The sequence below is a fragment of the Styela clava genome, chromosome 11, assembly GCF_964204865.1.
Source record: "Styela clava chromosome 11, kaStyClav1.hap1.2, whole genome shotgun sequence".
NCBI classification, from domain to species: Eukaryota; Metazoa; Chordata; class Ascidiacea; order Stolidobranchia; family Styelidae; genus Styela; species Styela clava.
In genome coordinates this window covers 21,220,114-21,236,834 of record NC_135260.1, presented here as the reverse complement: position 1 = coordinate 21,236,834, position 16,721 = coordinate 21,220,114, and the positions used below count along the sequence as shown (strand labels likewise).

At 34.5% G+C, this 16,721-nt stretch overlaps 1 protein-coding gene across 2 annotated transcripts; it reads left to right on the top strand.

The window, feature by feature from the left end:
• The first annotated feature begins 1,376 nt into the window (after nucleotides 1-1,376).
• Nucleotides 1,377-15,587, top strand: LOC120347611 (organic cation transporter protein-like). 2 transcript variants are annotated; one of them, XM_078117972.1, is made up of 12 exons: nucleotides 1,377-1,713; nucleotides 2,065-2,208; nucleotides 3,415-3,518; nucleotides 3,914-4,068; nucleotides 6,186-6,375; nucleotides 6,547-6,664; nucleotides 8,014-8,158; nucleotides 12,954-13,130; nucleotides 14,004-14,112; nucleotides 14,510-14,609; nucleotides 14,822-14,940; nucleotides 15,025-15,587. In XM_078117972.1, exons 1-12 carry the CDS (start codon nucleotides 1,393-1,395, stop codon nucleotides 15,080-15,082), a joined length of 1,740 nt encoding a protein of 579 aa, XP_077974098.1. In that variant the 5' UTR covers nucleotides 1,377-1,392; the 3' UTR covers nucleotides 15,083-15,587. The 2 variants fall into 2 exon arrangements, 1 of the variants encoding a protein (XP_077974098.1); XR_013479066.1 differs by lacking the exons at nucleotides 14,004-14,112; nucleotides 15,025-15,587.
• Nucleotides 15,588-16,721: the final 1,134 nt, after the last annotated feature.

Sequence of the window (16,721 nt, the reverse complement as noted above, 5' to 3'; positions counted from 1 at the left end):
TTTCGAAAAATAACAATGAATTCTAATATTTATCTATATATATACTGCTATTTTCTGCAAAAAAAATTACTTTCTTACATTTGTATTGTAGATATTTTAATAAACATTTGTATACACTTGGTATATCAAGAAACCCCATCCACTTAGCTACTATTGTGTGACACTTCGAAACCATTGCGCCGTGCGTAATTTTGGTATAGATAATAATAACTGAAATTGAGATTTTGAAATAAAAATGAATTCGTTTTAATATTTTACTACTTTTGTCTGTGTACAAAATCAGGGTTAAAGCACCGTGTGCAGCGCAGTCGGATCTTTTGTACAAAGCCCCGCCAATAAAAACACCCCCGTCAAAGCTCAAAATTAGTAGGAGTGCAGATTGCAAAATTGTCACTCTACTTGGAATCTCTGGGACCGCGAACATCTAACGCAAAAAGTAAAGTAATTTACTGTTTCATCAATTTATCATCAATCTTGTTCGTCCGCTCATTTGGACATGAGCTTGAGGTAGTCAGGAAGAAGGAGAAAGATTAAAAAATTGGAGCAAGACAAATTTTCCGTTCTGAAGTTGAAGCGTGTGATAATCGAGTGATAAGGCTATGAATATTATGCGATCATGTCCCGCTTGATATTTAAAATTTAAGAGATTTTTGGAAAATTGATTAGCAGCTATGTATTGTAAATCTGGTGATCCCGCAGATCTACCTAAATAGGGTTTTTATTACGAATTTAACGTGCTAGAGATGAATATATGGCATACATCTGTTATAGAAAAACCTATTGAAACATTTTTGTAAGAGAGTAATTGCAGAATGGTATAATGTCACATGTAAATGTGAAAAAAGCTGGTGTAAAACTTAAATACTGTACTGTTGATATCTGGTTCAGCATAAGAATTTAAATCTACAAACTCGAATCTTGAAGGCATCATAATAACCAAAACTTAATTTCTGTAGTTGAAGAGAATATTATAGTGCAAAAATATCAGTTCAACGACAATGCACACAAAATACATTGTTCTTAAATTAATTGATTCAATTTTCGATTATATGAGGTTACTTTCACATTACGTTTGCATTAATTAATAAATTTTAATACCAAAGATTTTTTATAATGTGCTTCTACTGCACGCGAATTGCAAGTTAATTTCTGTGGGCATCATATTCGTATGCAACATTTATTGTGAGCATGTCTTGGAAAAAAATCAGAGTCAGATTAATGTTCACGTATGGAGGTTTATGTAATTACCTTAATAATTATGCATATTCAATTTTACAATAAACGAAACTGTTAATTGCATCTATCTCTTGAAAATATATATGCATACCTTGCCATATGTCAAATCGAGTTATATTTTCACATAAAATAGGTAAACATATATCAACTTGAGATATGAAGAACAATGACGAATATGAAATGGAAAGTAATTGTACTGACAATTCTGTCGAAACAAAAAGAAAATATACAAATTATGATTTTGACGTAATTTTATCTGGAATTGGATCTATGGGAAAATATCAATTTTTGTTGGTACTCGCTGTTTATTACATCAGCATACCATCAGGTATGAATCAAGTCGGGAGTGTTTTTCTTTCTGCAATTCCAGATTACAGGTGTTATATACAAGAAGTTGATAACGAATTGTTTGTAAACCAAACCAACTGGAACGAAACTGTTTTGGAAGTGTCCACTCCGTTTGACTCCAATACTAAGGTAAGAGTAAAGTCTTGTATTATGCGCGGAGATCAAAGTATTTTGCTGACATGCACAAAATGTTGTTTTATGCTGTTTTCAAATGTAGTGTTATTCTGAACAATTCGAATTTACCGTTGCGATTTGACAAATACCCAATTACTTTGCATTACCATCATAATATTTGTCAAAAGTATTGTTGCTCTGCGAAACACCACATTTTTCTGAATAAGGAATAGTTGTTGCACTGCCTTTCCTTGCAGGTAAATTTTTATCACGAAAATTTTATTCCAATTCGAATACAGCTTGTTATGATTTACTTGTCTGAACTGTAATGTTCACATAATATTTTTTACTAAATAAATTATACAGAAACATGATGGATGCAAGCAGTATTCATATAGAACAAATTGCACCATGCCTAATTTAGAAGAATGCTTTACCAATGAAACAAGTTCGTGCATCAATGGACATGTTTTTGACAAGAGCAGTTACGAAAGTACAACGACGACTGAGGTATGTTTTGGTATACGCAATGGGTCATGTACAATCATAATTACAATTTTAAGATTCGTTCGTTTCTTGCAATTTATCATCCTCAAAAGTTAGTTAAGATGTAGTTCATGATTCACGTCTATAATAACGTATTTTGAGAAAATATTCATATATAAACCAACAAATTTGGCTATATTCTAAAAACAACACGAAGACAGGGTGCCGTGTATGCATTGTAACCATGCTTTGACTCCAAAATATTCATCTAAAGTAAAACTTTATTTGATTTTTGAGAAAAAAGGAGCAAATCAATAATGAACTAGAGCTGCGTGCAGCTTTAACAGGCTTCCCGCGTAAAAAAAGCTGAAGACGCGTTTTGCTCACTGGAGCGTGAAAGCGTGGTCAGTCATGCATAAAATTTGCAATTCATGATGGGGGATTCATTATCTGCATGTGATTTAAATTTCAAGTCTCTAAGTAGTGTCGTTCTCGAGAAGAAGATGAAAATGTAAAATCCTATATTGCTCACTGGAGCGTATCGCCGAGGTCACTCATGCGTATCCTTGATATGTCGTATCCGGAACATGTCCATTAATCATTGTTATGAATTTCAACCCAATAGCATGTATCAATTTTGAGAAATCGCAAAAAAAACTGAAAACGCGTTTTGTTCACTGGAGCATGAAGGCGTGGTCAGTCATGCATAAAATTTGCAATTTATGATGGGGGACTTATTATCTGCGTATGATGTAAATTTCAAGTCTCTAAGTAGTGTCATTCTGGAGAAGAAGATGAAAATGTAAAATCCTATATTGCTCACTGGAGCGTATCGCCGAGGTCACTCATGCGTATCCTTGACATATCGTATCCGGAACATGTCCATTAATCATTGTTATGAATTGCAACCCAATACCATGTATAAATTTTGAGAAATCGCAAAAAAACTGAAAACGCGTTTTGCTCACTGAAGCGTGAAAGCGTGGTCAGTCATGCATAAAATTTGCATTTTATTGTTAGTTGAGAACTTCTGCACATTTGAGGTGAATTTCAAGTTTGTAGGACCAATTTGAAAAAAAAATAATAAAAATAAATAATAATAATAAATAATAATAATAATAATAATAATAAATAAATAATAATAATAATAAAACACAGGAATACAATAGGTTCCCTGCTGACAAGCAGCGGGAAGCCTAAATATTGTTTTACACTTATTTAAATTTGCAGTGGGACCTTGTATGTGATCAATTGTATCTTACAACACTTGCATCAGTTGCTTATTTTATTGGTGTTTTCTTTGGTGTGATTCTTGGTGGAAATCTAGGTGACAGGTCAGTGATTTTACATTTTGTTCATAATTCACTAAGGCAAACTGTACACACAAACTACCGTATATCCTCATTTTATCATATTAATTTGCAAATGTTATCCGTATTAAATTAAACCATAAAATTATTTCATGTTTTGTTTGCATATTATCCTCAATTACAGCTATTCCACTCACGTGCACTATTTGTAGTCCGCGAAGTCCTATCATACAATGGGATTGTCAAAACGAAAGAGTGGTTAACGTGGAGAAATAATTATGGAGAAATACTATTTTTACATGAAAAAATGATTTCAAATTTGCTCCTTCATTCTATTTGGAAGAGAAACAAACTATTTTATCAAATATGCTATTATTTAATTAATATATTTGAGTTGACTGAAATTTAATGTAATTCAGGTTTGGACGAACTCGTGTACTTATAATCGGACAGATTTTTGCATTTATATTTGGCATTGGTTGCGCGTTTTCACCTAACTTAGCAACATTTGCTGCAACAAGATTTTTTATTGCACTATTTTGCATATCGTCCGGTCCACCTTCATTTGTTTATGGTAAGAATTCAGTTTGTACAGTTCCATGAAAAAACAGTATAATTTTTCTTAATTGTGCAGCACAATAGACTAATAAATGATTCTTCTCAATTGGTTATAGCTTACACGGATCATCGACCTTTTCTACAAAGTCGGACCTGTCATATTAAATAATATGACTCCGCGGTCCGGAAACAATTAAAATATTTATTTTTTCCAAATAATATCGTGGTCTCACGTGTTTTCACTAATAAATCGACCTTTTTAAACGACATTCGTGAAAGGATAGACCCATCATCTATCAAAAGAAAGAAAAACAGGCACATGAAACCAAGCACATAATTAGCGTAGTTATATATATATATAAAGTCGCAGAAGTTTCCATTTTAGAATCAAAATGCAATTGATATTTTGAAATTTGTGAGTCTCCACATCTGACCAATTTTACGCTTCCTGAAAGCATACGTACCAATTCGTTTCTTGGTTTTGTGGGAGCCCTCGGCGGTATTTTATTTTATTTTTTTGAATAAAGCCACGTTTCCCGTTGTTTTACTGAAAATCAGCTTAACATCTTAGTTTTTTAATGCCTTATTTACTGTTTTGTGATATATAAAAAAAAATGCACGGTATAGCATGGTATGAGGACTATCATAACGTGAATTAAATTCTTGCAGTTATTAGTCTTTGTTTATATTGAAATAAAAATTTGAGTTTACTTTCTACCAAGGACAAATCCGGGTAACAAGATTCGGTTTTCGCCTCTCCGGCGCCAAGTGTCGGTTTTTGTATTTCGGGATTCTTATGTATTAAAACCGAGAATAGCGTTTTCTCTCGTTAGATTTGACTTGCGCTTTCTCTCAAAGAACCCGTAAAAAGCGTTAGACATCAGCGCGGTAATCTCAGCCGGCATATCTATAGTTGCATATAATGATAATTATTGGTGCTGACTTACTGGAGATTTTCCAATTACCTGATTGCAACAGTCTTTAATTTGTTACAGATTTAGCACGCTTCATTTTACTTTAAATGATTTTTACCGGCCTTTAATTCTCTTGAAAAAATGGTACAAACCGAAAGCCAGATGTTAAATGCTATAAAATTATTTGCAATTAATTAAGATCAAAAATTATTTGCGAATAATTTCAATAGTACTATGACACCCCTTTTGCGAAAATATAAAGTTATATCGCAAAACAAGGCGATACATTCATTTTCCACTCTCGAAAAAACTACATATTTTTCGGTATTCAAATCCACGATGCTCCTATCATCCAAGATTGACCCAACTTTTGGTCGAGTACAGGTATAAGTCGAAGAGAGATTAAAAAAGTTGCCACATGTGGCTATGACAGTTAATCGTATCGGGCCTTCATTAATTTAGCGGGACATTATGCAAAACTTATTGACGGGGTCAAGTCCGGTTACATACATAACGATAATAATAGAAAAAAAAAAATTCGTCTTTAGATGTTATTACCGTATCTGTGCTTCACGAGTCTTGCTCGCACAGAATGAAAGCGCTGACCCATACTTGATTATAATTGTTAGTGGTTAAATTTGATCATTTGCACTAACAATCAACGCGAACCTTACGAAGTGAGACACACGGCCACATAGATTGCAGCGGCCTCAGGTTGGCTCTGCATCTATTTAATTCTCAGCGGACTGCTCAGTAGAATAGCAGTTGGTAACTACTGGGTTAAAAAATTCTACATTAGATGACCATGAACCTTTATTTTGCAAGAGTGTTATTTTATAATCGGGTAAAGCTAGTTGAATTTGGCATCCGAACTATGAAAATTCTTTCCCATCGGGGAAACTTGGTTGGATGTGATCTCACATCTGTTTGCTGTTAGTGTTTAACCAAAGCATGTTTCCAAGAACCTCTATATCTTGGTACTCACCACCTCATGATTAGCTGTTTTGTGTAGTCTCAGTCTCAGATGTATTTGGCACTTTGGTGGTCACCCGTAAATTTGCTAGGATGTCATCTCCGTATACACGAGCAGAGACAGTACAGTCAGTGCTTTGATGAACGACGAATAATTTTTTTGTATAAGTCTTCATTCCAAGCAAACATATTATTTACCACTCATGAGCGCTGGTTAACACAATTGCCACTTCTCAAATTATTTTAGCTATTGAAATCGTTGGTAATGAATGGAGATCGTTCATTGGTGTCAGTATACAGACAGTTTCTGCAATTGGGTATATGATCCTATCCGGACTTTCATACAATTGGAGAAATTGGCGCCATCTTCAACTTTCTATCGCCATGTTTTCTGCAGTTTATTTCATCATATGGTTTTTCGTACCAGAATCACCAAGGTATTGATTTTATCAGCTTTTGTTTTGATTGCTGCTTTCATCTACCGAATTCTTTACGTTGTAAGATTTTTATATTCATATATTATTAGATTAGGAGGGATGGGAGAGATGGAAAATGTTTTGATGAATTCGAGTTCAGTATTTTGAATGATGGTATGAATATGGTTTCAGATGGCTACTTTCAAGAGGCCAAGTCAGAAAAGCAAAAATGATTTCTAACAAACTTGCTGAAAAGAACGGACGAAAATTATCACCTGATATTTGGGAAAAAGCTGTTATTGATAATGAGGTCAGGTATATTACAGTTTATAAAAGGCCACTCTTAAAATTCACAAGCTTTGTTTGAATGATAATGGATTGAAAAGTTGAAAACAAGCACTGAAAAACTCCACCTTATATAAATCTATGGACGTTACCCAAAGCACCGACTTCATTGTTATTGAACACGAAGAAGGCCTATGGATCGTTTAGTAATTATGTTGTTGTTGTTGTTGGTACTCTTTTTCTTCTTGTTGTTTATGTTATTTTGTCGTTTCTGGCCTTTCGGAAAGTTGGAATACCGGCTTTTAGGGTTCAAAGAGTTAATAAGACTACTTAAACGGCAAACTTCTAACACGAAATAAATAAACGAGAACGAAGAAAAACACAGGAGCGATAAAAGATTTTGTTTACGCCGACATTCCTATATTTCTGCCCGCAAACAGATGGTGAAATATCCCTGAAGAGAGTAGTTTACAAGCGGTCATTTGTAATAAATGCAATGGCGAGATCTCACGAAATAACCTCGGGTTAAATATATAAAAATAAGACAATGAAACTTTGTCTGCAACAATCACCCAGCAAGTTTTCCATAACCCCAAATACGCGTTTACTGACTTTTGAATTCTTTTTGTTATCATAGAATATGCCAATCATAAAAAAAACTGCGGAACCTAAACTCGACGCGGAATACCTGAAGGTATTTACGGAACACCAGTGTTCAGCGGAACAGCGGTTTAAAATCACTGATTTCCGCAACAAATGGTGGAGTTATTGTTGTAAATACGATAATTCCATACCACAGCGCTTACCACAAGACGGGTTGCTAAGTGCGCCGCGAAAATTAACAGAATTGTGTTAAACGTAATCAAATACGATTGACTATTTTACATACAGCATTGTATTTATTATGAATGTTTTATCGTCTCTTGTTTTAAAGACTGTGTATATGAATCAATAACTCCGTTCTACCTTTCTATGTAGTTTACTTACTTTTTGTCACATAGTGCCTCTATTATTCCTTAACAATAGATATAGCCACTACTTGCTGCAATTTCGTGAGCTGATTATCTTTCTACTGAACCGAGTTAAGCGAACATAGATGATATTTTTAGCATTTCAAAGAAAAACCTGGCAGACGTGGGGAAGCAAATTTTAAATACATGTACACATTAACGATCACAAAAAATGAGTTTTATTTAGAAGCATCAATTTTTTTTTTCGTGTCGTGTAAGTGCGCCGTGAGTTTTTTCCCTGATAATTTGGCGCCGAACGAACAAAATGTTTGGGAACCGCTGCCATACGAAGTTATAGTTTATTTCCTTCCGAAGTTAGGCTCTTTGACGTAGTCATTCTACCTTCATGTATATATATTTTCAGGATGAAGTTGGGAAAATATATCCGCACCCGTTCATTTTATTGAAAAGACCATACATGAGACGCGTGACTATTAACATTGTATTCTGTTGGTTTGTTGTTTCTTTAGTTTATTATGGATTATCTCTCAATGTTGGAAGCTTGGCGGGTAAGTTATTGTTTTTATATCTTTGAAACTGGTAATGATTGCAGACTTATTACAAAACTGAACACGATTTATTTGGTCAAAGTTTGGAACTAATGATCACTGAACAGGTGAAAAACAACTTATAACGGTTGACACCATCATGGGGAAGTATTAGTCCGGCAGATAAGGGGACCTTTTTGGCCCAAGTTTGATTTCAGACATAAAGTTTTTGTTTATCTGTGATTATTCATCTGGGGGTCATTGCCCATCATTTCTACATGGGTGTGGAGTTTGCAGCCTTGAGCAATTTTTTTTACGGCTCGATATGTGTAACAGTGTTTTTCGTCAAACCTGTGCATCATAATGACGCACAACCTGAACCATAACCTGTTGCAATACTATGTTCAGGTTGTGCGCAATCTTGGTGCACAAACTACGCAAGCACCAAATTTACTAGGAAATAAAATCAATACCTTTTAGGTATTTGTTGAGCCCAGCTTTGGGTCGAGACCCATATACAGTATATGAAAATACTGTCGAAACATACGCGTAAAATAAAGAGTACTATTTCAAAATACTCGTTTTTGTTGTAATTAACAATACAAGCCTGGTAATGCAGTCGCCAGTGGTTCAAGTGGATATACACCCGGTGGAGAACAGTCAATTATTTGTTAGCGAGAATTGTTATGCAGCGGGATGATAACGACGAAGCAGTGAAAGATAATGATATCACAAGAACAAGAATGAGAAAATTGCTACATTTTATAGTATATCCCTGGGAAAGAATGTAGTTCATTCTTATGTTCCATGCCAATGCTTTTCAAACTACCAAAGACTCTCAACACTTTTACTTCTTCTCTTCTATAAAAAAACATTATATTATTATGTATATGTTATTATATATTCGCATTTCCATATGTTTGTTCGTGCTCCCAGATAACCGATCAGCGGCCTCCAAGGAGGACGGGGTCCCCTATTAAGAAACCCTGTCATAAGCTAAAAAAGGCAACCATGCTTCTCTTGCCTGTTGTCATGCTGTCCCTGGAATTCAGCTACAACAAAAATTTCATGAAAACGGATTTTTAAATTTTATTAATATTCTCAACAATGAATGATATACGGGTGGTAAAATGCCAAGTTATTCCAACAACATGATCATGTTTTTGCAATTTACAACCAATATTTTGTATGTAACTTTGTTTGACAAAGCCCCAAGAGCCCTAACTACAAATATCAAAAATGTGAGGCCAAAAAAGTCACACTACAACATTGTCAAATGTGCTGTATTTACGATAGATAACAGGTTTACCAAAAAGAATTGAAAAATGAAAATGAAAAATGGTAAATTAAAGATCAATTCAGCAATATCTACTTGGTGATATTGCATCTGTTGATGATTTTATGTGTTTGTTTCGGAAGTTTAATAACAGAATTAATTGTGGTTGTTGGGGATGTTTTAAAAAAAGGTTGCATGGAAAAAAGGTTTCACAAAATGTCAAGGTTTGATAGTAGTAGAGAAGTAGAAAAATACTCCCATGTTTTTTTTTCTCATTTGATAACCACGCCACAGAACTTCCCCGATAAGTATACGCAGCAATTGCGAGAAGCAGAAATGCCAAGATGGGATTTCATCGCATTGCAAACCAATATTAGCAATTCTTATATATATTCGCGCATTCCCATCTGAACAGCGTGGAAAAGATTATACCCATCTACACACTTTAAGAACTATGTCAGATGAGCGTCATATTATCGAATATCAGTAAAGGAATATTGCAATGGGAAAAGACATATGAGGCGGAACTTTCAGTAGTATGCAATCAAATAATCTTATTGTAGAATATAACTTTAAAAACATTTCGTCACGCCAACTGCAGTCCGAAACTTTTTTTCTCAGGCTGAGCGCATATACCAATTGGCACTTATGTAAACTGGTAAGACTGTAAGAGGCACGCGATGGATCAGATACTAAGAGTATCCATCCCCCAGCTGTCATTTGAGTGGGTACTGCTGTTTTTATTGCAGATGTTACTGATCTTTTTGTATTAAAGATTTACTGGCATCACCGATTTAAGGATGTTGGAAACCAACACGCAATATTACAAAACTTACTTTCAACACGCGGTTTGAATGAATGAAAAAGCTGAAACTAATATTCTTTAGAACAGCATACAAATTCTATGGAATGAAATCATACACAAAAACTCGTCAAAAACCTATAGCTCAATAATCAAGTGGAATTTGATGCATGTGCGCAAAAATGTGCGCGTTACTACGTACAACCGAAGCACGCAGGAAAATGTGTGTGATGTACTAGTATTCAAAACGTTTGACTCAACTATGTTGGCATAACAGGTGCACATCTCGGTTTCGCATACGCATACCTTCTATCTCCACAAGGGGTTCCATTACATTTGAACCCACGTACATTTGAACCCATGGCAATTGCACCTGTATGCTATTGCACCTATGGAATTTTTTTTGTTTTTCGGATAGTTGAACCCACACTAACCCTAACCCATGGGTTTTAGCACCCGCATATAGATTGAACCCGTGGATATACACATGGGTTCAAATGTACGGTCACCCTCCACAAGGATATATTAATTTTGCCAAAATCAATGTAGCTCTGAAAGGTTGCGGTTCTCCCAAAAGAAAACACGTTACACATCTTTAGATACCAGTGGATGGTTTTACATGGCCTTGTTCCTTGTTCGGAGTGAAAGACGAGGTCAAATATTCCAATCCAATTCAACTAATAAAATATTTCCCAAGTCCCTAAGCTTAAACTAGGAAAACGAAATGCGCGCGGCAACGCAAATGTAGTTTGAAGAGCGCAATAGAAAGTGGCTAGATACTGTCGATGGATCTTGGCTTGTATTAGCGAAATAAACTACCATTTATTCTACTAAAATTGAATTTCTGACATTGTAGGGAGATTCAATGTTACTATGTATGCAAAACTAAACCATGTAGTTATGAAATAATTGTTTTTAACAAAAGGGCTCTCCTGAAGTATTTGTACCAAGATGGCGCACAACCTGAATAATGTATGCTTACCAGGTGGGGGTTCAGGATGTGCGTCATCTTGGACCGAATACTTTAAATTCACTTAAAAAAAAAATTGCTCAACATTATATACTCCACACCCACCTGGGTATCATTATATATGTCATATATATTATATCTAAACAATAAAAAAAACTTTATGTCCCAAAACAATGTTAAGGCCCGATTCTGCCGGACTATATCGTTAGTATCGTAATCAAAAAACACAAAATAAGCCGTGATATTTTCAAAATAGCCTGAAATGAGTTTCGTAGCGCACATGTGGTAACTTAAAAATCATTTGGATTTGTAAGAAAATGAATATACTGAACGCACAACTATTATCATGCTATGATGTCACAAATTAGGATCGTTAGCACAAACAAGTGATCAATGTCCAAGTATATGGACACGAAATCTAAAACGAAACAGTTTACCCACAATTGCCCCCAAAATTATATCCTGGACTGTTGGAACTGTAAAGCATCGTAACTTCGTAGTACCTGGACTGTCGTAGCTGTACCAGGTCCTGTGACGATGATGATTCATGCGTCTAGTACCAACGTGAATTAAAATACCGGAAGACAGTCGTCACGCTTGTCGAAATGAAAACAGAGGAATTTTTGGGGAAATATCAAATTTCAAAGAAATGTAGGAACAAATAAAAAGAAACAAACGGGTATGCAATGTTTCTCAGTAGACTATCCGTCGGTCACTTTTTACGACTTTGATGACGTCGTCGCACACAAAAAAGAATCGCATAGGCCACGAGCATTTTGAAATAAATAAAAGTAATAGCTTGCTGGCGACAAATACAATCATTTAACCTGGCAAAAACGACAAACGAGCCATAAGTACATTTCGTGTCCAACAAGAACTACTACAGCATGAGAACGGAACGATCCATAAGTACACTTCAAGTTCAAAAAGTGACGGTGGAAACGCATCCCAACTCAGTACAAAGCCAACTCAACACAATTGTTCATGAACATGAACAGAGATTAAGCCAAACAAGAAAATTTTGATTGTTATCTCATGCAGAAGCCGCTTTGATTGGCCATTGATGCCAAAAAGGCAGAAAACATGGGGCGATGGGAACTCATATTTCTAATACTGAAAAGATATTTTTTCCGTATTCTTTAAAATGAAAACAAAGTATTAATTGTTAATAAATTTGTATTGTGCATTTTAAAATATATCCAGGTAGTTAGCTACCTCGTGTGCGTTAAGATATTGAACGATAGACGGCCTCGTTCTGTGCCTTATAACAATAGTTACATTTTTATATTATATTGATTTGCTTGTCTCTGTGCCAAATGTTGGAAGAAAGCAACCTATTTATTCATGGCCCAATGACAATGAAGTTTGTTTACCTTCGTCAATTAATGTCGAACATTAGTAGCGACAACTATAGTATTTCTGGATTATTCCGAGTGAATAATTGTTCAGGCTATCAATGCTGAGCAAAACTAATGTATTTTGGCCATTGTAGTACTTTTTCATAACTCACCAAAAAAATAAAGGTGTGTAATTGATGGTTTCAATACTGCTGTCGAACAGATATTCCTATTGGTCCTAGTCCAAGACTAACAACAGGTTTATTCCATTTCCATTCTTCATTCATTATACTTCTCCAGAAGCTTTTTTCAATCCACTAAATATATTATTGGCAGTTCGATTCTTCATTTATTATACTTCTCTATATGCTTTTGTGAATCCACTAAAGAAACCAGTAGCTTTTGTCAACTGCGATAATTTTATACGCCAGGTGACGACAGGGTAAATAATTTACTTGGAGGAGTTTGTGAGATTGCATCTTGTGTTATTGTAATATTAACAATGGATAGATTTGGGAGAAGACCGATCGTATCCATTGGTTTCTTACTTGGAGGAATATCCTGTATTTTGTCAACCGTTTGCAATTACTTCTCATCAGATATAAAAGGTTTGATGAATTCCATTGGATTTATTGCATAATTAACCCCAATGACACACTTTCATATTTTGTAAATTACTGACCAATTCATTAGCATCAAAATGAAATTTGATTTTGAGTCACTAGCCTAATGTTTTTGTACTACTGCTGTGAATTGGACTATAGTTCAGAATTCGCAACCTGAAGAATGATTTTGTTTCTATTTTTAAATTAACCGCTAACTTCCTCTCGAAATCGATAGAATGTCAAATCAACAAAATACCATTTTGAGAGAATTTTATGAATTTACACTAATAAAACTTTTGATCACGGTTTAGGAAATTTGTTTTCGATTTAAACTTCATGGTGTTTGGATGCAAAATATAGAACTATCCGATATTTTAGCAACAGTCAAAAAAACAAAATTGTTATTTTGTATGTTTTGTTTACCGTATTGTTTCGGAAACCCACACCAACATATGTCAATGATTGAAACCCGCTTATTTCATACATAAAGGATAATATATCAATTGGTACAAAACAAAAGAATTTCTCTAACATGAAAGTGTGATCTTTATCGTAAATGGGATCTTTCACTTCAAAAACTTACTGATTAATCTTAAACCGAATTTTTTCGCCGATAATATCGATATTATATCAATCTCTGAAAAACAGAAAAATTTCTAGCAGGAAAGTTCGATTTTTATCGTATATGAAACCATTCTATTACTTTAAAAACTTTCTGATTACTATGAAACCAATTTTTCTGTCGTTTAACAATGATTTTGCAGTTTGCAGCTGTTCTGCATTACTTTGCATAATAAAATAACTCATTTGATACCAATACCATTTTAAAATATAAAGGACATTCTGTGACAGTAAATTAAAATAAAAACAATTTAGAGCTTGGATACGTTGGCTTGGCACTCGCTCTACTAGGAAAACTGGCCGTGTCTGGTGTGTTTGCAGTTATATATAACTACACAGCAGAACTATTCCCTACGGTTGTAAGGCAAGTAGATCAGTCAATTGTGATTCATTCTCAAAAGACTTTTTCTTAACAATAGTATTGAATAAAATTGTTTCTTGTGGAATTATACATTCTTTTTGCCATAAAATAAACAAAAAAAATGGATTTTTTTCTTTGGGTATCGTTTTGTGCCAACATTACTTAAACACATGAGAGTATTCCATAATAAACATAGAAAATTAGCTGTTGGCGTGTTAAAGTGAAAAATTTCTGTGTTCAACGGTCTCATTTTTTTTATACGCCCCTAATTCACGACTTTCACTCCCAACAATGCCCTTTACAATCATTCACTGATATCAAATGATATGTAAGAAACTACTTCTGTACCTATAATAATTCACATGAATGAAACATTTTTTAAACTTAATATTTTCAACAGAGCAACAGCAATCGGGTGCGGTTCAATGGCTGCAAGAATTGGTTCGTTAATGTCACCTGTTATTATAATGATACAATATCACGTCCCTTGGTTTACAGGGGTGAGTTCATTAAACTATTTTTGACATTCGCCCTTAAAGGGGTCTCTGATATCACCCACTACGAATAGGTAGTAATCATAATGGCATCAGACTAATTTGATTTATATTTATTACGCGCTCTGTTTGAATTTAGACGGTATTTTTTCACTGTTGCACAGCATTTAGCTATTAGCTAAATATAAAAATTCGTCAAATTGTTTCTCACTATACAGGCCGTCTTTGGTATCTTTTCGTTCATAGCGGGACTGACATGCTTACTTTTACCTGAAACCAACAACGTTCCTCTAACTACGACACTAGATGGAGCGGAAAATTTTTATTCGAATGCAAAGTAGGTCACACTTTCGTAATACCGCACTGACAGTATTTGCATTATATTCTGTTTTTTATTTCGGTGCACTTGAACATTTTTCAGGAAAAAGATTAAAAGAGAATCATCAACTGGAGAAGTTTTCATTACCCAGAAAAGTTAAGATGAAAAATATTTTTGTCAATTCTTCGTCGTTATTTTGTTTGTATAGAAATCTCAAGTAGATAATAGGCAAATGAAACACTGATCTTTCCCAATGACTAATTGAATTCATAGTTTTATCGGTAATGTAATTGACAATGATTGAATAAATGTATATAGCATTTCTTCGGAATAAATCTACCACAATTACAATATAACTGTATCAAACGAGAATATTTGGGACTTTTCAATTCAACGTCTTTAACATTATTTAAATGCTGTCCCGCTGTCGTAGATTTCTGATAGACGAGTAGGCAGCGCAGAAAAAGAGAAATTGGGATGGAAGAGATAAAATATACGAGTCATCAGAAACCAAAACAAGTGATAAATTCACATGAGTGAATTATGAAATTGTTATTAATTACAAAAATTGTACAGTGGAGGAAATCTATTTCTTTAAGATATTATTTTAAATAGTTGCTGGATTGACAAAGTTGTCATTGCTCATCACTGAAACTGTTTCAAAGTGATTGGTGATCGATGCAACTCTGGAAAGATTGCTTAATAATTTGGCTTAAAATTAGTCCATTTCTTCCGATCGACAAGGTCAAGCCTGAAGTCTTCTTATTTACATTTAAATATCATCTCGCATAAAGCCAGTAATATAAGCATAAAGCCCAATATTCTAGCCAGTAATTTCACATCGCAGCGGTTCCCAAGTAGGCTATAAGTCGCGAACAGTAAAAATGAGTCCCATGAAAGTGATTCAAGTATGTCAAAACAAAACGGACGTTTTATTTTATTTATAAAATATTTTTCATTTCGTCACAGACCAGGAGTTCTGAAACTGGGTATCGCAGACCCCCATGCGGTCCGAGATATATTTTCAAGGGGTCCAAGGACCAGTGAAAATTGTAAGAACCGAATGAATATGTTCCAATATCTGATAAAAGATGGACATAAATTAGAAAATCGCTCAAAAAGATTCCTGATATTTTAGCTTGTTGCATGATTTCAAGCATTAAGGATCTTGCACAACAGTTCAAACCCGTCATTTTTCGGTCTTGCTGTTTAATCTACCGATTTGCGGCTGTGGTTGTTTCGATTAGACTCCCGGTGTTTTGGGGTATTTTTTATGTCTGTTGGGTTGTTGCTGGTTCTTGAGTGCGATGCCAGGTGCGTTTGTTTTTGATTTTGTGGTTGATTGTTTGTAATAGGTTTGGTGATTAATGTCTTGAAATCTAGCAACGCATAAAACGGCCACGACATTCGACCCTGCTAACGTATACTGTTCGTCCTCTAATAAAACATGCTGTTTTGATTTGAAAGTCATTTTTTGGTTTGTGCTGCTTTAGGACTCTTAGTTGACGTTTGAGCTAATAAAAGCCCAGTATACAAGTTCGTTTCGTTTTGTATTAGCTTGGTTATTGTATATGTATATTGTTTTCTTTCATTGTGATGCCTTGTGTTTGTTATTTTCATTGTACCTTTTCTGTTTTGTTGATTTTATTAGAGTATTTGGTTGTATTAGGTTTTCATATTGATAATAAATAAATAGATTTAAAATATCATTAATTGAAGATTGACATCAGAGCATATTAGAAGATATTTTGAAATTGGAAAATTCATTATGGGCAAGAGCACACCATGATATCCTCTAT

What these genes read in the sequence shown, in the direction of transcription:
- LOC120347611 (XM_078117972.1), top strand. Translation starts at nt 1,393, where the DNA reads ATGAAGAACAATGACGAATATGAAATGGAAAGTAATTGTACTGACAAT. An exon ending in CGTTTGACTCCAATACTAAG is followed by an intron (nt 1,714 to 2,064) that starts GTAAGAGTAAAG and finishes TAAATTATACAG; the next exon opens with AAACATGATGGATGCAAGCA. An exon ending in ACGTCCCTTGGTTTACAGGG is followed by an intron (nt 14,610 to 14,821) that starts GTGAGTTCATTA and finishes CTCACTATACAG; the next exon opens with GCCGTCTTTGGTATCTTTTC.